General features: G+C 44.6%; 1 protein-coding gene across 1 annotated transcript in view; it reads left to right on the forward strand.

Annotated features, from left to right (window-relative positions):
• OLIG3 (oligodendrocyte transcription factor 3) overlaps positions 1–18,540 on the forward strand; it is a 42,105-nt gene extending 23,565 nt beyond the window's left edge. The window contains exons 2-3 of the mRNA XM_019472628.1: positions 16,340–16,465; positions 18,373–18,540. Of these exons, the coding sequence (XP_019328173.1) occupies positions 16,340–16,465; positions 18,373–18,540 (294 nt within the window). The remainder of the gene's footprint in view (positions 1–16,339; positions 16,466–18,372) is intronic.
• Positions 18,541–21,337: the final 2,797 nt, after the last annotated feature.

The following is a 21,337-nucleotide window of genomic DNA, read 5'->3' on the forward strand; positions in this document are numbered from 1 at the left end:
TCAGGGAAATACTCTGCTTGATGTCCTACATTTCACTGACTAATCTGAAGACAGTACTTGGGGTGTGTGTGTGTGTGTGTGTGTGTGTGTACACGTCTAAGTACATACCTGCAAAAATGAAACTTCAAATGTGACCTCAGTATGACACCCCCAATCTTTTCCTTATTTGACAACAGCATGAGGATCAAGACAATTTGGGGCTTTTAGTATTATACAACCCCAGACTGCTTCTTCTGTTACATGTGCACTCACCTGTTGGCTGACCATGCCACAGATGCCTACGCATTTCAGTATCTACAACTTGGCTGGCTCAGGATGTTCTTGCTCCATTCACCAAAACAGCAAACATACATTTTAGTCAGATACTTAAGCACGGAGCTCAAAATAAACCCATAGTAAAGCCAGATATTGATAATCAGCTTCAGTAGGCCAAGGTGTCACTTGATGTGACGATGGGTTAGGAGGTTTTAAGCAGGAGGTGTGCTTCCCTTGCTGCATGGATCCACCCGCAGCCTTGCATTCGTACGGCATTGATGCCAGAGGATTGTGGCCTGTGATTCAGGCTCCTCAGTACTACTCTAAAATTGCTGTTACTGATGATTGATGATGGTGAAGACAATTCTTACGCTACTGTTAATTCTTCAGGAAACTGAAAGTCTTGCATCAGATGTATGCACAGGGCAGGTCATAGTTAAGAGAGTGAAAGACCCATTCTCTTAATCTAAAACTTCTTACTTTTCAAACTCAATTCTCCACCAGTGTAAACATGTACCTTCTTTCCTTCTGTGAAGATACTTTTGCTGCTTCCTCTTGAGCTGACTAGTACAACTCTCTCATACTCACTGCCACATTTAATTAATGCTCTGTCTACGCAGAATGACTCATTAAATTGGTATAAAATTCATGGCAATGCCAATGAGCATAAGTATTGATACTTAATGGCATCACAGAACAGAAGTTAATGAGTACGAGGAAATCCTAACATACAGCAGAAGCAGTTACTTCCTCAGTTTGTTGGTGTGGATGCTGGGGACTGATTAGCTTAAGTATTAATTAAAAGATTAACTATGACTCCTTCACCGTATCATTTCTTCAGCTTTCTGCCTTGGGCCCATTCACATACTCAGCTAAATACTTGTTTAATATCATTGCAGTTCAGGACAGTATTTCTGCCTGCATTTAACTTCAAGTATATACCAAAGTACTCTTCTAAATATGGATGTTTTCTCAAATTGGGTTTTTAATTTATATTTCATACCACTTTTTCCCCTCAGTTATTGCTCAAAAATTGTTTTCTTTCTTTAAAGATCCATACAAATAGGAATCAAAAAAGAAAAAAAAGATTTTGTGAGCCTTTTTTCTTTCCAAATTAAAAAAAAATGTTAAGTCTCATTTTATTAGCACCAAAAGCCAGATGTTCTTTGCTGGTTTTAAGTACCCTGAGTTGTATCTGTTCACTGAAGTTTAATGCTGGGAAGAGCAGTCAAGTCATTCACAAGGTTTGATCTTGGCGTTAATTTTTTGCATTAACCATAAACCAGCTCTCTTGAAACAACAGTTTGTACGGTGGTTAGAATCAATAAAGGGAAAGACATTTTGCAAAGTATTTTGAGGAGTTTTTCAGCTATAAACCACTCTCACAGAGGCAGCTGGGGATTTGTAAAATAAACTTCTTTAAATTATATTACTAAACAAAACTCAATTAAATATAGTGGTACATTGCTTTTTCAAACTGTGCTATTTTACAGATTTTCATATTGCAACCTATCATTCAAAATTGTTTTCTAAATGCCAATGCCAGTCAACAGATCCTTGGGAGTTCTGGGGCAGAGTAACGACAACAGCAACACTTGTCTACCTGTATTTTGTCTGACAGTATTTACCACAGGGCAAAAGCCAGATCAGAGGTTGCAAAGGCCTTTTCCATGTACTGCTGTGAGAAAACCAGACCCAAAGAAGACTGTTACTGACTGTTGAGTCAATCACTTCATTCTTTTTGCTCTTGCCATTTATGCAATGTTAGTAGCACAGGAAAATGGATTTGGGGAGAGTAGATGTGCCAAAATAAACCCAAGTTGCATTCCATGGTTTCTTTAAAACAGAGAAATAGGAAATTGCAATTCTGCTGAAAAATTTTAGAAGTCAAACTCTTCCACACTGAAACACACAAAAAGCATGTGGAGGGTGGGGCAGGGTTTGTATGTTGATTAGGTGCAAAAATTGATTTTTGTTCAGGTAAAAATTGTCACTGTAAAATTTTGAAAGCTTTTTTTTTCATCAAAAGTGTGACTGGTAGTAATACTGTGACCAATATGTTCTAAGAAAAGTTCTAACCGAAGCCAGCCATACAAAACCTCAAATTTAGAAGGTTTAAAATTTTTGCTGGAAGTATTTTCTATAACATTCATGCTAATATGCATGCAAGTGTATATATGTGCGTAGTCAGGCATGTGCATGGGAATGCACTTGGTTTCCATGCAGATGGGCAACAAATTTTGTGGTGAAACAACCCATCCGTTGAAGAAGAGGCAATACTACTTCATCCCTAGCCATTGCCTGGTCCCTGCCCAGGACTGTCTGCTTCTCCCCAGGGAGTTGCCAGTGGTGCCTCAAGCAAAACCACAAAAGTGGCTTTGAGAGGGATCTTTTTGGTCCATGTCTTTTCAGGCGAATCTTTCTGCCTCTTAAAATGGGCTGTATTCTCTGGAAGGTGCAGTTAGTGGGGACCTCACAGACTTGCAAAGGGATCGTCTTTGAATGTCTGTGGTCCTTTTTCTCTCTTAAATGACACTGGACTGGGCAGATCCTCCTGGTTAAAGTCCATCCCCCATTATTACATATTATTTCACTGTGTGATTGGGACACTGGTGTTGCCTCCTGTGTCCTCTCCTACGACTGGAGACCTGCTGAAGAGTGGAGCAGGTTGTGCTGCAGGCATCTGTGGGGAGTGGGAAGTGGGGCGCCAGTGCAGGACACGTATCTCATCTCGCCGGAGTCGGCTGGCTGCTGCTGGAAAGCTTCTGAGATTGAAAAAAATCATTGCAAAGGTGCTCAGGAAGCATAGCAAACATGAGCCTGACTCTTTCTGGTTTCTCTTAAAGATAGCAGCCCTCAGCTCCAGGGAGGCAGCGTCATTTTTGTTGGTCAGGAAGCATCTTCCCCAACAAAGATTTTGGTGAGCAGCGTGCGTGTGGGTAGAGCGTGCCGTGGGAGACTACCACGGGCTGATATGAGAGATGATATCGGAGATTAGTTAACCGTATGGACTGAGTCCCCGGGGAGGTGTGTGAAATGAATCAGATTAAACAAAATTGATAATGTGAATACTTAATCAAACAGACAAAGGTAGTCTGCACAGCTAATTAGGGGCAAATAGAGCGTCCCTCTTGTACCTCATTTAACTGACAAATTGTGCAGACAGTTTTAATGGGAGTCTGTTTAGCAAAGAGAAGGCTGTACAGTTGACAGCTTGGCAAAATGTGGTTTCTGTAACACCACATGATGCTTATGGAAATTAGCCTGGTGCAGCTGAGCTCCGAGTAGGTGAGAGCTGCCCAAACTCTAGCAAAATGGTAAAATGGACCTTTTGTAGGCCTCTGCTCCTGACTTCTTAAAGGGACCTAGCTGCTTTTCTGCAAGCTGGCAAGGAACATTTCTGAAGAAATGTAAAGGATAATTATGATGCCAGAAAAGACCACTCTTGTAGCCAAGAGGGCAGATGAAAAATTCAGACTACATCACCTTAGCTTATTGCAATTTTCTGCTTGGATTCTTTGTAAAAACAAAGTCACTTTTGCAGCTTCTCGGGAGGTATGTAAATATGAATTACTGTCAGTGTTTTACATATGAAGAAAAAGGCAGTGCAAAGCCATCAGCTGAGTCCTGCAGTATGGGCCAACTCCAGGGTCAGGCCAAGGACTGAGGAGTCATCCAAACCTGAGGCCACAGCCTGTCTTCCGGTGCAGCAGGGTCTCTGCTGCACTGTGGAGTGACTCTCTTAACAAATACAGGTCTCCAGTTTCTTAAGCCCTGCATAATACAGACACCAAGCTTTTCTACATTTTCTGATAACCCCTTCCTCTGCATCCATCTCTTATCCTTCTCCAAAATAACCATACCCCTTCATTGCCTCTCCTTGCGTGTCCCCGAGGCCCACATGCCTAGCCCTCTTCCAGAGGAAGATGAAGATGTTTGGATATGTTGTGAAGTCTGACGAGAGACTTTATAAACATGAGTTGGAGACTGAGCCCTTCAGGAAAGTGAGACAAGTGGCCAACCCTGCTTAGTTCTCAGTGGCCTTCACCAGATCTTTCATGAGCAGTTGCTGTTGCACTGACAGAGGAAAGCAAGTGCCTTGCTGGTAAAGGGAGCACAGCTAAATATGTCTTAAATTTGTGAAACTGTATTCAGGCTTCTTCTCTAGTTTTGCATCTGCATCTGTTTATAGGTCATAATTTCTAGCATGATAAATGGGAGAAACTTGCGAGAGGTTGAACCAGGGATTTTGAGCAAACCTCTTTGCGTTGGTTCTGCTCAAAAGACTGCTCTGCCTCGTACTGAGTGTCATCAGGAGCAAGGGGAAGAGGCCTGCTATCTGTGCAAGACCAGCTAAGGATAATACAAGTTTTGCTGGGAGTCATGGTCTGGGACATGGTACCCTCTGTGGTTAAGTCTCTCTTTTAGTTTCACTGGCCACTAAACATCATAAGAATTTGGTGAATGTGTGTGAGTACATCCATGGGCGTGCACATCTGTGTGTGCACATCTGTGCACATACATACTACGTTCACTCAGACAAGCTACACATTTTGATCATAAAATCAATGTACTGTAAAGCTTAGAGTGAGAAGTCTGAGGCTGTAATGCAAACAGTGACTTTCCACTTGATGTTGGCCATTTCACTTAACTCTTCTGTACCTCAGCTTCTACATCTACAAAACAGGATTATCCTTGTTATCTCAGAGCACTATTAGAAAGAAATGCCATCTTTGCCGCCATCCTTGGTGGTGAAGCACAGGACCCGGCATAGGTCAAATTCTTAGCTAATGAAAACTGGAGCACGCAGTCAAAATCATGTGTTGAAAGTGTCCAGGAAGAAAGTGCAAAGCTCAGGAAATTTGTGGCTTCTACTTTTGTGACTCATTTGGGAAACATATTAGCTTCATCCCCTTCCAGCTGAGTGGTGCTTATCACCTCAGCACTGCAAGGACTTCAGCAGAAGAAAAATTGAGTGCCATCATCTCCACAATAGCATGGAGTGTTGTCACATTTGACATCTGACTTATGTTTAAACATCATCCACTGTTGAAAGGCATGAGTTTATGGTGGAACATAAAGATGGTAAACGCATGCCCTGAACTGAACATTTCAGGACTGAAGTGTATTATATGTGTAATAAAGCTGCAAAGACAAGGCACTGCCTGGAGCTAATGCTTTGGCTGAATTCACTTCTGGAGCTCTCTTTGTGGAGCTCTGTCCTTGCAAGGAAATTTCTTAATAGGGAAATTATAGAGAAACTAATTAATTATTTAATCAAACCAATATTATGTGCCAGTTACAAAGCTTAAAATTTGATCCTTGTATAGTTGTGGATTATTTTGGCCCATTTGTGCTAGGTCTTTTCTTTCATTTCTTCTCAAGGAACCTTCATAATATGTAAAGCCATCCGATTCATTTATTGAATAGTTTCACGTATTTGGGCAGAAGTCTGCGTAAAGCAGCAGTTCCCATTCTGGTCCCTGGTGACTTACTCATCTTAGCCTACCACCACTAATGTGAAATGGGGGTAATGGAAATTTCCTACAGTAATACAAGTGTTCGAGTGTGGCAGTTAAAATTTGTAGAACAAAAGAAAGAAGGAAAGAATGAAAGGATGAATGAGAGAATGAAGGAATGAACAGGCAAAGGAACAAAAGAGAAAGAAATAGAAAAATTGTGGGGAAGCTTCTGGCTGAAGGCCCAAAATCCCTCTCCTACACCTCTGAGGAGCAGCCTTTCTGTCAGGTGGACACAATCCAGCTATCGCAGTGGCTGAAAAAGCCTTCGGGAAGCAGGAGGGTTTCTTTTTTTAACCTCTTCTCCAACTTGTTAAAGCCTGGGTAAATCCCACCAGCTCCCTCACGAAACGCTTGCCTGAGCAAAAGTTTTTCCAGAGCATTTCATGAGTCTCACATAATTGAAATAGGAGGGGTTTTGAGCCTGCTTCAATAGAGCAGTTTGAGTTAATTGATAAACCTTCCCTTTTTATTATCAGTGCTACCCTTCTGTCTGAAAGGCAGGGAGATTTCCTTATGGGATTTGAGCAAATATTGGAAATTGCAGTGGCAAATTAGCAGGGGCCACAAACCAGAAGTGACAGCTCAAGGAGGCTGGTGGAGGGAGTGGAGCAATCCCTTACCAGTAGCAATTGGCCAGACTTATCATATGGACTAATCACAACAGAGCTGGTGAAATAATGGGCACCAGATGTTAGCGCTTTGTAGACGTTGGCTCTCTGGAGACCAGCTCCACCAAGCGAACTCCCTGGGAGCAGGAGCATGGCTCTCTCATCTATTAATAGGACAGGGGGCTGCTGGTCAGTGCCTATTCCATGTGTCTAATTGGTGACGCTACAGCCCCTTTCCCCAGCTTAAGGAATATTTGCATTCATGAGGAGCATTTCCATGGCTTGTATGCCTTGGATACACGGCACTGTTTTGTTAAGAGAGATTCTCATGAGTGAGTGAGTGAAAACTAGTCATGCAATAGATCAAACCATTAGTGCTTGCCTCCACAGAGGTCTTTAATAGGGATACTTCTTTGCAAAGTGCTGAATATGCCCCCACAGTCTTCTACCGTCGCAAAGGTTTTTCTGGCACAGAGGGTAGGAGGGAGTGTGTTTCCCCCAGGAGATTTGCAGAGAAAGCCCTAAACTGCTCCCCAGAGCTCAGGAGCTGCAAATCCAGACAGGGAGCAAAGTAGACTCCTCTCTCACTCTTAGGTGCCGTGCTCCCACACCAGGTCTGGCCATGATCTAGCCTGATAGGATTAGCTTACTCCGCTCTAATTATTTGTACTAAGATTGCTTGACAAGACAGAGATTTGCAGCTAAGCCTCTGCTAAGAGCGCTGCCACCAGCGCTGCTGTCAGCTGCAGCATGCTGTGCTGTGCCATGGCTCATAGGAACGACATGTGTGTGGATTAGGTTTTGTGCAGGGGATCAAACCTGTCTAGGTAGTCAACCTGGTGGGTGGGCAAAGAGGGTCGGGGACCTTGCCTAAAGTGGAGGTGGCACAAAACACAGCCACAGAGTTAAATATAACCGCTACTTAAAATAGGATGAATATATCTGTGAGCTGTGTTTGCCATGGTTTATTTTGAGGGAGTCACATCTGCAGCGTGGGCCCCATTGCTGCCAGTGCCGGGCACAGAGCATGGAGGTCCTCCTCCCCTGTCTCCAGCGCTGCCAAACCAGCTCTGCTCTTTCTCTCTTCCTTTTCCCCTTCAGCGGTAGGCTGACGCTGACTGACTGTGGTTTCAGTCGGACAGATGGGAGCTGTCCCTCCTACGTGATCTGTCTGTCTCTTAGCACAGGACTTCCCAGGCTTTTTCATGGGCAAAGACCCATCTCTGCAGAGGGAGTATAATGTGGATTGCCTTTTAGGATACTGAGCAAATAACAGAAGCTGTTTCCCACAGTTTAACAATCTTCTTTTCAGCCAAAGCATCTCACAGGTCCTGACCACTGTGTCTGAAAGGAGAGGCGCGGGCAGTCCTGTCTCTGCTTACCCATGTCCTCCTTGGCTGAGAATAAAGGTGCTCTGATGAGGAAGACCTATAATCATAACTTATATACTCATAAATTATATAATAATTACATAATTATAGGAACAACCTTAGATATTTTTAATAGAAATGTATACTATGTGGTTCGAGAGACATCAATACATTTGTGTGCTCAGGGTGAGTAGGACTACAGGGCTTTTGGGTCAGAGTGGGCTTGTCTGTGGCAGGAGGGAATGGAGGTGCCACTGCCCCATTCCTACATAAAGGACCTGTCATCTCTCCTCTGGAAGAGCTTATACAGCATCTTTCACGGGTAAATGGCGTCCATTAACTCTCCTGCAACTTCCAAGTGGGATTTCAGAGCTTCTTTCTTTGCTTATTCGATGCTCCCTGGCATCAGCAGGGTTTGCCAGAACTTCAGCTGTTCTGGGCACCTCCCTTTTGGGCACCATGAAGGCACCTGGGTTTCAGAAAACACTGAGTGCTTCCTTTTTGAAAATGAAGAGAACTTCACATTTTGTTTACTAAGGAGGCCAGGCCATGCCAGGCACTGGAAACCATTTCCTACTTATGAAGTCCCAGCCCCTGGGTTTTAAAGGGAATGGCAGCCCAAAAAGAGCTACCCTCCTGAAAGGGACACTGATGGTAGAAATTATTGATCATACAGCTCCACTCCAGCTGGCAAGGACCTAGCATCTCATGGAAATTGGGTGTTACCAGATTTGTTATCGCAGTCATTAGAACCAAATTAATTTGGCTAAGCAGCTCACTGTTCCTGAATAATGCACTTACTTTTTACCATCACCTTTAATACTAAACTACATTCACGTAACTTTTTTTTCCTGCATTCAGATTTCTGTGGTATTTATTTATAAAAATATGAGATTTTTCCTAGGATTTTTTTTATTAATTTGTGTGTGTGTGTGAGAGCTTAGAAGAGCTGAATTGGCGGAGACAGAAGAACTGACAGTTCCCATTTAAATGCCAAATGTCTCTTCTTAATGTCAATCTGCATCTAAAACAAAAAACCCCTGCAAGACACAGACATTCCTTGCAGTCATTAAGGCTATTCCTGTGGTCCCCCAAGAGTTGTAGTTTTTTTCTTTTGACACTTGAGCTCAAACGATCAATCAGGGGGAACACTTCCCCCTGTATCTGGATTAGCAATCAGTTGCCATTCTCCGGCATATGCCAGGAACATCTTCCCTTCCCCTCTACAGGGTGCATTTCAACTTGAAACAGCAGCTTAGCCTTTGCGATAGCAATCACCAGCCCGACGATGTCTGGTGGACGTTGGAAGGAATGCCCCAACCAGAGATGTGAGAAGGGAAAAAGTCAGAGGGTTTCTGTCAACTCCTGATGGTGGCAGGAATGTCCCCTTTTCCTGACGAGCTGCCTTTCAAGCCTTGGCAGAGCCATTACCAATTCTATGGTTGCATTTCCCTGCATTTGGGGCCATCTGTCTTTACTCCTTCCATTCTGAAGTCAGAAAAGAAAATTATTTTCACATTAGAAACTCATTAAATGGCCCCAAACTTGTAGCACAATCACTGCTGGAGCCAAACCCATTGTTTTTACACTTCCAAATACCTACTTGGAGGCATTGTTCAGAGAACGGGGGCTGGCTTGCAGGACCTTCTGTCATGCACATGGGCAAGTGGGTGGGGTGGAGCCGTGTCACCCTCATCCATCATTCTCCATCAATGTCACCACCACCTGCAGAGACATTACCCCCAGTCAGTCACTCACTCGGTCATTTATTTCTGTCCATCAACATGAGCAGAAGGAGAGGATATGAGTAGTCACTATCAAAGCTGGTAAGATTTCTAAGGCTTGTTTAAGACAGCGGAGATATTGACCATTCAATGACTTAGGGAAGTTGCATTTTGCGCTTAGTTTCTCAGCACAAAGAAGCCCTCAGGAGGCCAGGTATAGTGTGGATACTCACTGTGCAAGTGCTCAAGGCTATTGCTGATTAATCCATGCAAAAATACAGTGCCTTTGGCTAAGGAAAGATAGAAAAGCTGTTGTTTCAGCAAAGCTGTGTTTCAGCAGAGTCTCCTCACCCACTTTTGAGTTTCTTTAGCTCATTCTGAGAAGGGAAACACAGAGATTTCTTTTAAAGATCTGGCTTAAACTCATACCGAGGTCTCCTTCAAAACCCCTCAGTTTCCCCTCCCTGGAGTGAATTATTCACTACCTCACTAACCGAAAGAGCCCGACCAGCAGGCGCGGGGGGAACGGGATCCCCAGCAAAACCTGTGTGCAGTACTGTCCCACCAGCCCCTCAGCAGGCAGCCCTGCTGGAGAGGGCAGTGCTGACTTCAACGGCCCTGCACTGGCAAAAGTACGCTGAAGAGCAGCTACGGGGGAGCCGTGTGCATGGGCCAAGCCATGAAAGAGCAAATACATTTCTGTGCTGCTTGGCTAAACCTGTTCTAACATCCAAACAACTTTTAAAATTTCAGCCTCTGAACCGGCCGCTGACATCTTCTTTGGGAACAGCCCCAAGCTCCCTCAGCCTGCCCAACAGCTTGAAGCAGATGGTGGACGTGGTACCCTCTCTCCACTACTTTTCCGAAGCGGTTGTGTTACTGCAGCTTTCCTGAGAGCTGACGCGGGCCTTGGGAGCTGCAGCTGCATTTTAGCGGCTGAGCAAAACATTTCCTGCGTTGCATATGAAAAGCCTTCTGGGAATCAGAGGGTATTAATCAATTTTAAATGTACCATTCCTTGCGTTTAAAAATCAGAGCTCCTTGCACATTGTCAAAGCCTCCCCGAGCCCTTTCTGTCCCTGGAGTCGATCACTGTGAAATGAGGACATGTCACAGCATAGCTTATTAGGGGAACTGGGGTGTTTCCGTTTGTTTGGGTTTGTACAGAAAAGGGTTTTTCATGGGGGCTGTGCTTTGACAGTCTCGTCCTCCCCCAGGCTGGTTAGCATTTAGCAAGGAGCGGCTGACAAAGCTCCTGGGCCATGGAGATCCACAAGGTGCTTGCAGCTGGCACAGATACCTCATTAGAAATTCATTTTTTCCTGTCATAATAACAAAGTGCAGAGCAGCGGTGGCAACATAGTTTCGTATGGGAAAGCACACAAAAGGGGACAGCTGAAAGAAGCTGTGCTTTTCTCCTGTATTTCCAGCCCGACAGAAGCATCTTCAAAGGGAGCAGCCTTGCCCGTCCGCCGCACCCTCTTGGCCTGAATCGCTTGAATGGCATTATATACACCTACTGCACCCTGGGGCCAGCCAGCCTCCGGGAAACCCATTCACCCGGCCCGCTCCTTTTCCCGGCGTTTTGTTGTTTCCTACCCCCTGGAAGCAGCGGGCAAATAAAAATGACACCCCCGGCTTGTGAGCGTCAGCTCCCTCGCAAGCATTTCTGAAACCGTGTTTCCAGGCAAGCGGAGCCGACTCACTTGTTTTGGGGAGGGTGGAAAGCCTCCAAAAGCAGAGGATGATCGTGACCTAATTCCCCTCTCTGTTTATTTGCACAGTGAAAGTGAAGAAGTAGATTTAGGAGGGCAGAAGTGACAGCAGAGCAGCATTGCTACTGTGACTGTCACCGCTGGGATAATGCACGGATGAGTGCTACTGAGGAGCCTAAACAGTCAGTTACTGTGGAGATGGAGGGTGGCAATGAGTGACCCTTGTCATGCACAAGCACCTTGATCCACCTCACCAAGGCTAATGAAAGAGGCGGGTGGGTTTCTGAAGGTCAGGAGGAGATTTCAACTTCTTAAAAATGTAGAGCAGAAGCCTGACAAAGATTGCATTTCAAAATCTTGGCTTTATTTTTCTCCCCACCTTTTTCTTTTCCACCTTTCCCTCCTTTTGGTTTTTTCTCCTCACATCACCACATGTATTAGAAAAAATGAGGAGGATGGAGGAGAGAGAGACAGAAGGCAAACAAGCAGTGTAGGAATAGGAAAGGCCTAAGAGCCGAGAACTGAAAGTCCTCAAACTAAGTAGTTACAACTCAGAAACTTCCCTCTCATACACAGACCAAAACTGTTTGTACTAATTTCCATTGTCAGATAAGGGCTTTTTTTCCTTAAAAAAAAAAAAAAAGACAAAAAAGAATCCTGATACAAAAATTCAGTCCGACCTGTGTCACATATTAAACACTGGCACCTCACAGTCATGACACTCCTCTGTAACGCAGCACCAAGGACCTTTGCCAGAAGTACAGCAGATGAACTTGTTTTAATCACTCAGCCTGGAAGGGAAGCTGCCAGGGGAGAGCACCAGGCAGACCACTGGTGCAAATGCAGTACTCACATTTTTCTGCCAGAGAAATCTGAATGCCCACTTTGCTGTACGTGGCAGCCCGGAGACACCAGCATCAGAAGTCCCGAGCGGTGGGAGCGTGAAGGGGACTGCAGACTGTGAGATAAAGACCACTAGGCAAACCTTTAACACATTCCGGGAATACTGTCATCCATGCAAGAATAATGTATAAATGCCTTTTCTATTCAAGAAACCAACTGCCAGATTAAACCATGGGGCATTTTTGCTATAGACATTGGCAATAAAGTTATGTTCAGCAAATGGGGATTCACTGTAGCTTGGATAAATGTTCAGAAGTACCCAAATGTACAAAGTCTAATTTTAGGCACTCTGAGAACCATTATCTAGCCCTTCAGAGAGCTCTGGCTTTCTCCACTGCCTATACGGATAGGGACTAGGATGACTATCTTAACTTCAGGCTATTGTAAACTTAGCCTCTTCCATCCCTCAACATCACATTTCAGAAGTAATTTAGTCAAGGGTATTGAGCATCCTTCTAAAAAGAGTCACTTATGGCATAACTAGTAATCAGCAAGCACAAAGATATTTGGGATATTCTGAAATGAAAGTGAGCACTTGGGGAGGGCAGGAGTGGGGGTACTGGCCTGAATTGTGATGATGAAACTCAAAGAGAGACACAAAGCAAAGGCCTCCACCACCTTGGCCTGTGACAGGAATTTAAGAAATGTGGGGGTGGTGTAGAAGAGGGTGTCTATCAGGCTGAGCAAGACACCAGCTGAAGGGGAGATGCTGATCTTAGCTAGCTTGAGCTAGCTTGAGCATTTGGGTTGTGCTCTCAGCTCATCACCACGGCCCCATTTGTTTTTTATCTGCCAGGGGACTGCCAAAGAGTCCCTTGTTCTGTCTAGTTGGGGTATATCTTGGGGTGGGGCTGAATTGCTGTCTGGGGGGTATCCATATTGCCTTCCATCTACAACAAGAAGATAGACTAGACAAGAGGAAACAAGACTAATCTGGTAAACTCTAGGTGGAATAATTTAACTGAGACATTGAATATCTGGGCAATTGCTATGACTCCCTAGGTTGAAACTGAACTCTACTTTGTTTACATGCAGCAGACATAGAATATGCTCATATGAGGGCTGCAGGTGGTGTCTATACTAAATAAAATGGACCATCACTCTGTTTTCTGGCTCCAAGGTTAAGTGGCACAATAAGGCTCATGTCCATACGACTAAACTCTCTTCTCCCCAGACCTGCATGACCTAGTCCACAGCACCCTCCAGGGACAATCTGCGCTTCATACTATCCTCCAAACAGAGGCATTGCTTAGGAAAGCACTGCCTGACTCAGAGAGCTTTGCTGAGGCAGGTTCTAACTACTGCCTGGTGCGGGTGACTATGGGATGGTGCCTGAGCCCACACTCTGACCATAGTTACTAGCTTAGACATAGCCACCCAGTCTCTGATAGAGACAGCTATCGTGCAGAGGAGAAAAATAAAGGGTACCTGTGTAGAGGCATGAAGGAATAATGATAGGTGGATCACCAAGAGAAGTCTTTCTCCTTGTAAAGCAATGTATAGGATCTATAGATGAATCCGCTGCATTTGAGAAGACTCCTTACAGAGATTGTCAGGCCAATACGCCAAGAATTAGGAGACAGCAAATCATTCAGTTAAGCTAAAACAAAAGCGAACTCAGGATTAAAATTGGAAAACACAGATTTAGCACATGACAAACTTGTCATGAAGGGGTTACAGTGACCATGAAAGTCCCTTTGTCAGATTGTCAGAAGCACAGAAGAGCTGGAGCATGAATCGGGCAATAATCCAGGTGTGAGACCACTTGGCTGCAATGGGAGTGACTGATTCAGAGCAGGGATTTAAGCCTCTGTTGACTCCAGCCCCTGACAGGACACTGCTCAGTGAAGGATTGGATGCTTGAGAAGGATGCCCACTTTTTCCAAACAAGAGTCAGAAGTGGTGCCCTGCTAGAAATATGAGAAATCTCAAAAAGCATGTATTTCCACAATGGAAAACCATTACTTGCCCATTTTTAATTGATAGCATCCCTGCAGAAATTCAGAGGTATTGGGTAGAGTCTAAGGTACCTAACACTGGCTGGGATCAAGAGCTGCTTCACAGATGAGTGTAAAATCCCCCAAACCAACACGACACAAAATAAAATCCTGCTAGTCCCCAGTACTCCTTGGGCAGGAAGAGTTTCCTTTCATTGCTGCTCTGCATCCCTCGATCTGAGCTGTACTCTTGCATGCCATCTCGCTGACGAGGTGGATCCAGCAGTTGCAGATGGGCTCAGAGACCCTCGCTCTGCTCATACCTGCCAAGTACATTGTGCTGAGACTTTACTGCACAGGTTGCACTGGTTAGCTGTCAAGTCCATTTACATCCTAAATAACATGGTAAATAACATAGTAAATTTGATAATCTGCAGCAATCAATAATGGCTTAGAGGTACCATGTCCTACACTAAGCATGGCCACCCAGCCCTATGTGCGTGTTTCTCTTGTAGTTCCTAGGATGCAATGAGTAGTGTACGCCTGCCTGGTGGTGCCTGCATAACATGGGGAGAGCAGCAAGCAGAGACCGTGGGGAGGGACCACGTGGGCACGTAGATAGTGATGTTGGGGTGCTGCGGTTGCTAATGGGTGTCCAATAAGAGGCATTATAATCTTACTTGTCAGAGGTTTGACTGGTTTATCCTGCTCTCTATCCTAGATGACTCTATTTTTGTGGTTAACTGCTAATATTCCTTTCTGCTGCTTCTTTCCTGCACTGCATTGACTTGCATGGGGAAAAGGGAAAAAGAAGAGGTCATGGGCAGAGCTCAAGAGCATTATGCCTCATATGGCCAGAGAAGATGTCAAAGTCAGGGAAGGTGCTTTTCCTGTCCTCAGTCCAGAGGGATGAGTGCTCAGCTCACTTCCTTGGCATCTCTGAACAACCTTTGTAAAGGTAAACCTTTACGTAGATTTGGAGACCTGCAGATGGAGGTCACTGGCCTGTGTAGTACACCCAAGGCAGAACATAAGGATTGTAAAATTCAGCCTCAAGGTAAAAATACATCTGTAACTTCATGGTCAACAAGCGCAAATCAGCCATGCGTGCGAAAGCCTGCCACGCTCTCGCATTGCTTTCCTCCTTCCCCAGCCACCACCTCCCTCCTCAGCAAAGGCACCTGAGAAAGGAGGCAACTCATTGCTTGGCACCCAATTTGTGAGCGAGCCCGCTGGGTGCTGTTTGCACAAAGTCCCGCTCTGTGCTCCATTTCTGGCAGCCTGGCCCTGCTGTGCACAAATAACAGAGCATCAGAAAGTAAGCTGCACTCTTGCCTAGTCAAAATCTGAATTGGCTTAGTCAGTTCAGGAGTGAGAAGAGGCTTTCAGTAACATTCAAAGGTTTCTGGAGTCTGCAGTGGTCTCAAGGACCACTGAATGGCGCGAAGGTGATGGACTAGGAGGTGAGACTTGTGGTCCAGCCTCTGGCCCCTGATCACCAGCAACCGTGATGTGTTTATGCCCCCAGGGAAAAGAGCAAATGACCTTACAGTAACCAGCTGTGGGATCATGCGGCCCTTTGACATAGCAGGCTGCCTTTTAATCCTGGGTAATTGCAAGTGGGCATCAGCCCTGAAGCAAATAAGGTTTATGGGTTTTGTCCCTAACTGACTCCTGGCCTATTTAGTTCACAGTGATGTCAAACACAAAATTCCTCTTGATAAAAACAGGGCAGGATCAGGCCCAGAGGAGGCGGGAATCTGCTGCCTGAACTGCACCACGTTCCCCTTCAGCCCCTCTTCGGGTCTGTTTCGGTAACACTTTGGAAGGGGTACTCCCTGTCCTGCTGCCGCCAGCTGGGGGAGGTTCGTTGTTTTCTTCAGCATTTTATTTTTGTACATTATTATTAATTAATTTTTGTGGCCTTGAGTGTAACTGTTTTGAAAGTAGCAGGCCCCGAAATTCATTAAATGTGTGAAATGACGGGAGAAAAAGTGTGAAATTGTAACAGTCTGTTTGGGGTTGATTAATAGAAATTTCTCCTGACAATCCCCGGGCCCTTCTGGGGGTCACTGGAACAGAGCAGCTGTAAAGACAGCAGGAGCAATTTAGAAGCTGCCCAATGGGGGCCGTGCAGATTTCGGAACAAGTGGGGAGAGTCCCATGCCCTTGTTCAGGCCAGTGGGAGACGATTGGCCACCACGGTGTCATGTTAACATGCAGATTAGCCCCAGAGGTGCTCCCACCGGCCTCAAAAGGGTTATTTTGCTGTAAGGGAGGTTATTGTTGTTACTACTATTTTCAGTCCTCCAGCAATGTCATCTATAAAGCTGTTGCTGCTGTATTGCCGCATCTCGCTGGCTGCGCTTCTGCTAAACAGCAAAGTGCTAGCATGGAAAAAGCCCTGCGGCGGAAAGCGTACACCGTGGCGGTGAGGCTGGGGACAGATTGCTTCGCTTTCTCTCCTCCTCGGTGGCTGAAGAGTCACCAGCCAGGGCCCGAGCTGGGTCTGGATGCGGTGCTCGGGCTGCTGCTGGGTGAAGTCCTCAGTGGTGAAGGCAGCCAATACAGAGGACCAGGGAGGTCAGACGCCTGCACCCGCGAGGAGGAATATTTCCCTGGCTCCCACCAGGCACCCCAACCTGAACTGCTGACTTTTCTTCTTCTCTTTTTTTTTTTTTTTTTGAGCAGCTCTATATAGCCAAATGCTTTCACCCTAAGAAAGATACAAAAGAAAACATCAAAGTAAATGTCCCCACACTGACATAAGGCTAGAATAATGGTGACCAACCTGAACTTTTCTTCTTCTCTTTTTTTTTTTTTTTGAGCAGCTCTATATAGCCAAATGCTTTCACCCTAAGAAAGATACAAAAGAAAACATCAAAGTAAATGTCCCCACACTGACATAAGGCTAGAATAATGGTGACCTAGTAGCTAAAGACTGGGACAAATACTGAAAGTAATTCACTCCCCTCCATAACAATGGAGCATGTGTGACAATGATATATACCAGGAGGCGAGGAGAGAGCAGCTCTATATAGCCAAATGCTTTCACCCTAAGAAAGATACAAAAGAAAACATCAAAGTAAATGTCCCCACACTGACATAAGGCTAGAATAATGGTGACCTAGTAGCTAAAGACTGGGACAAATACTGAAAGTAATTCACTCCCCTCCATAACAATGGAGCATGTGTGACAATGATATATACCAGGAGGCGAGGAGAGCCACTTTTGTTGGGTAGCGATACCCCACAAACCCAATTGTAGGGAGATCAATACTGTCATAGGACAATCATCAAAGACCATCAGCTCATCATATTTTCATACCATAAGCAGCTCAAGGCGCCGGGGCTGCCTCTCCGGCAGAAAGCCCCACGCGGAAATTTGAAGGGTGTGAAATCGACATGATTAATAATTATAGTTATTAGCACATGTACCAGCTGCTCATGTATGGCTTAGCTCGTGATTTATGGGGCCATAAATGCCCATATCTGCTTCTGACGCAGAAAGGAGAAGGGCACGCAGTCATGGGCAGAAAGCATCGTCCCCGGTGCCAGGAGCTTTCCTCCCCCCGCCCCCGACAAAATTAAAACAACAACAAAAATGGGCCAAAAAGTCACCCCTGCTCCACAGCAATGGAAGGAGCCCTTTTGTTCGCATGTCTGCCTTAACGGCGGCTGAAACCTGTCTGCTCAATGTCCCCAAAGCCTTTGAAGTTTGGATCCCAGCTAACAAGGGCTAGAGTTTTCCCTCCCCCACGCAACTTCACGCTGTTGCCAGGCTGCAAACAATCACCATACATATTACAGATGAAACCACGAGGACCAACAACAGAAGAAGCAAAACCTAATTGTCTAGGTGCCAGAAGTTAAAGCTTTTGTTTCCAAATGTAATTTGATTCCTCTCTCTCCCACGTCCCCCCCAGCCCCACCATCCATTTACAACGTGGTTCATCATAGAAAGTGATTTTATTTTGATGCGATCTGAAAAAATGGTTTGAAATGGCCACACACACTATCACCACCCGCCCCCAGTAGATACGACAGTGCATTAACTCTTCCGAGGTTATTCTTGACTTCTGAAGACTTATAATAATGTGGTTTTTCCCGCTTCCAGAACAAGAAAACCTGGTTAGTGCTTCACAACCTGCCACTGCCCGTGAATGTGCAGAAATGAAGCAAAGAGAGCTGCAGACCTATTTTTCCATAATGCTCATAGCAATGGACTAGCGGCGTCTTGTTCTCGAGCAGAAGCCGAAGTCGGTGCCCTGTCCTAGGGGTGCTATTTCCAGCCTGCATTGAAGTCAGTAGTAAAGCTGCACCCTTCCTCTGGATCAGGTGGTAGCAGAGTGCATGGCAAACAGACTGAATGTGTCCCCACCACCTCTTGTGACATCTTGTGAGCCACGCCATTTTGTGACGCCTGCTGATCTCACACTGACCTGGTGGGCTAGAAACTTCAGTGAGATGAAGGATTTCCTGAATGATGAAGATGAGTACAACTAAGAAAATAATCAGTGAGATGAAGGATTTCCTGAACGATGAAGATGAGTACAACTAAGAAAATAACACAGAGCCGTAGTGCATCTCAGGGGCTAAAATGATATCAGAGTACTGGAACAGCCTCCGGCAAACACTGGAGTTGGGATGCGAGAAGGGAGAGAAAGGGGGTTATGTCACCATATTTTCTACCTCTCCCATTCTACAAAATGGTGACCAAATGTGGCAGGATAATGGCAAATGCACTGGGATGTCAAAAGGATTACTGAATTATTCTGCTTTTAAATGGAGTTCAAGGTGGAGGAAAGACCAATGTTATAAAATAATTTAGTATAAATAATTTATTCAGTGAATCTCATAAAATTGATCCCTATTTCTTTTCCTTTGGGAAACCGAGTACTTTGGGCCAAAAAATTAGTCTGTTCATGTAAAAGGTTTTGCTAAAAAATGGACATATTCTAGGGAAAGAAAACACTTTTCATAAATGTTTAGTCAAGAACAATGGTTTTCCATTGAAAAGCTGTTTTAGTGGGAAAAATTGGCCAGTCTTTAAATAAAAATAGTAAAGTGTTAAGTTAGTGTTCATAACGTGCTCACCTATTATACCCCGTTCCTTCAGTATTGAAATGCACCCTTCAAAGGGCTTGTGAGTTTTTTCCTGTATGTGTTTGTTGGCCCCTGTGCATGTTCAAGAAGGCCTGATTTTGAAGTGCAAGCTACCAGTAGTGATTTGGATGCCTAGTATTGCCTGTTTCCCCATGTATTGCTGATCTGTATCCTAAAGAAGAAGATTTTAGTATCTTAAATTTTAAGCGGCCCTCCATGACATTGGATAATGACCAAGCTATAGCCAAACACGAGCTGTGCTCGGCTCAGACACAGTCATTTGGTTGAGTACAAGAACAACTGAAATATGAGGGCCTGGGGGCAGGCGTCGGACTAAACCACCTAATGCTTCTTTTTCATCTTCCATTGCATGAATCTGGGAGCCTCCCACAGTGAGACCACAGATGTGGGTGCTGCATTGGGTGGAGGTGCCAGGCTGGGTTCAGATGGAGCGTCTCCAGCGCCTGCAGTGGGCTGTCTCTCTTTGCTGAGCTCACCAGGAAAGCCAGCAAGGGGATGGCTGGTGCGCACCACCAGCAATGCCAGGCTCCAGCACAGCCGCACGCAATAAGCCCACCGGCTTCTGGTGTCTTCAGAGGGAAGCAGCATTGTCTCTGTGGACTCAAAACACCTACAGTCAGTTCTGATCTGATGTGATCTGTTGATTGATTTTTTACTCATCCCATCCTCCTAAAATAACCCTAAAAAAACCTTTCCACAAAGTTATCTTGTGTGTGTGTGTATGTGCATGTGTATGTATAAAACAGAAAGCTATGAAGACATAAGGCAGATTCTCAACTGCTTCATGTAAACCACCTCACTGGGTTTTGGCAAAGATATCAGTGCCAGGGATTCTTTGTACTCTCGCCTTGGACGTCCAACATAGATGGGGGTCGCAGATTCTTCCATTTTCGTATTATATGAGTGTGTGGCAAGAAGCAATCGGATTTTTTTTCTCCAGATATGTGTATATCTACCCATAAACTTTGCTACATCTATGTGTAGTTTTACCTACATTTTAAGTGTTAAAAAATTCTTAAATATCAGATTATACCAGAATATTCCATCCCATCAGCCAGTCTTATTATATGGGGCGACAAAAGTCATCAGCAAATATGAGTTTACTGACTTCTTTATGAAGGAGTTTATGTGTAGAAGCATGTAAATATATATGTAAACATCTGTGTGCATCCATGTCTGCATTGTATGTGTGTGTATGTAACACATACAATTTCTCCACTGAAAAGCTGAGAGAAGAAGCAAATATAGTGACAAAGAAATATCTTCTTCAGGTAAAGTTAGGTAAGCTAACTTATATATTCATACAGAAACTGTGAATTCTGAACTATAGGTGGTTTTCTTATTTGTTATATTCAGGGTGTAACCCAAAGGGAATTACTCAGAAATGGTTAACTGTTGGTTGTATTCAATCACTTAATTAAAATGTCACAAAAGCTTTTTTCCTGTTATATTCATTCGCATATGGCCTGTTTAGATTTAACTCTCACGCAATATAACAATATGTATTACGTCACTGAAGCGACACTGATTTTCATAGCTGAGATTCAAATAGACTGAAAAATTTTTGTTCTTATGCAAAATAAGTGATTTTACAACACGCTGATAATATCTATTATAGGGCCAAGGGAAGGAAAGTGCCTCATTGCAGTGAGGAAGAACAAGACCTCTTTCACTTTCTAACAAACAAGTTAAGAAATAATGCCAAGGTCTCACAATAGGTCTGTAACCTGTATGCATGGCAGGTGCTAAATGGGGAGAGCCACCAATGTAGCGGGATAATGAAGGACAGCCTGTGAAATGACTTTGGCTTCTGGTTATTTTGCCTGATTCATTACAGTGCTGTATCAGACAAACTGGAGGATGTTTTCTGGAGGTATGATTTTTATGTAGTGTTCAGAAAAAGATGAGGAAGCATATGACTACCTTAGCAAAAACCTCCTGAATAAAGGAAGAGGGAATCAAGTGACAGACTGGCCAAGGAAGTCCATTTGTCTAGTAGAAACTGTATATGTTTCTATGTTGCCCCTCACTACAAGAAGGACGTTGAGGTGCTGGAGCGTGTCCAGAGAAGGGCAACGAGGCTGGTGAGGGGTCTGGAGAACAAGTCTTATGAGGAGCGGCTGAGGGAACTGGGACTGTTTAGCCTGGAGAAAAGGAGGCTCAGGGGAGACCTCAT

Source organism: Aptenodytes forsteri, unplaced genomic scaffold, assembly GCF_000699145.1.
Source record: "Aptenodytes forsteri isolate BGI_AS27 unplaced genomic scaffold, ASM69914v1 Scaffold82, whole genome shotgun sequence".
In the NCBI taxonomy this organism is placed as follows: domain Eukaryota; kingdom Metazoa; phylum Chordata; class Aves; order Sphenisciformes; family Spheniscidae; genus Aptenodytes; species Aptenodytes forsteri.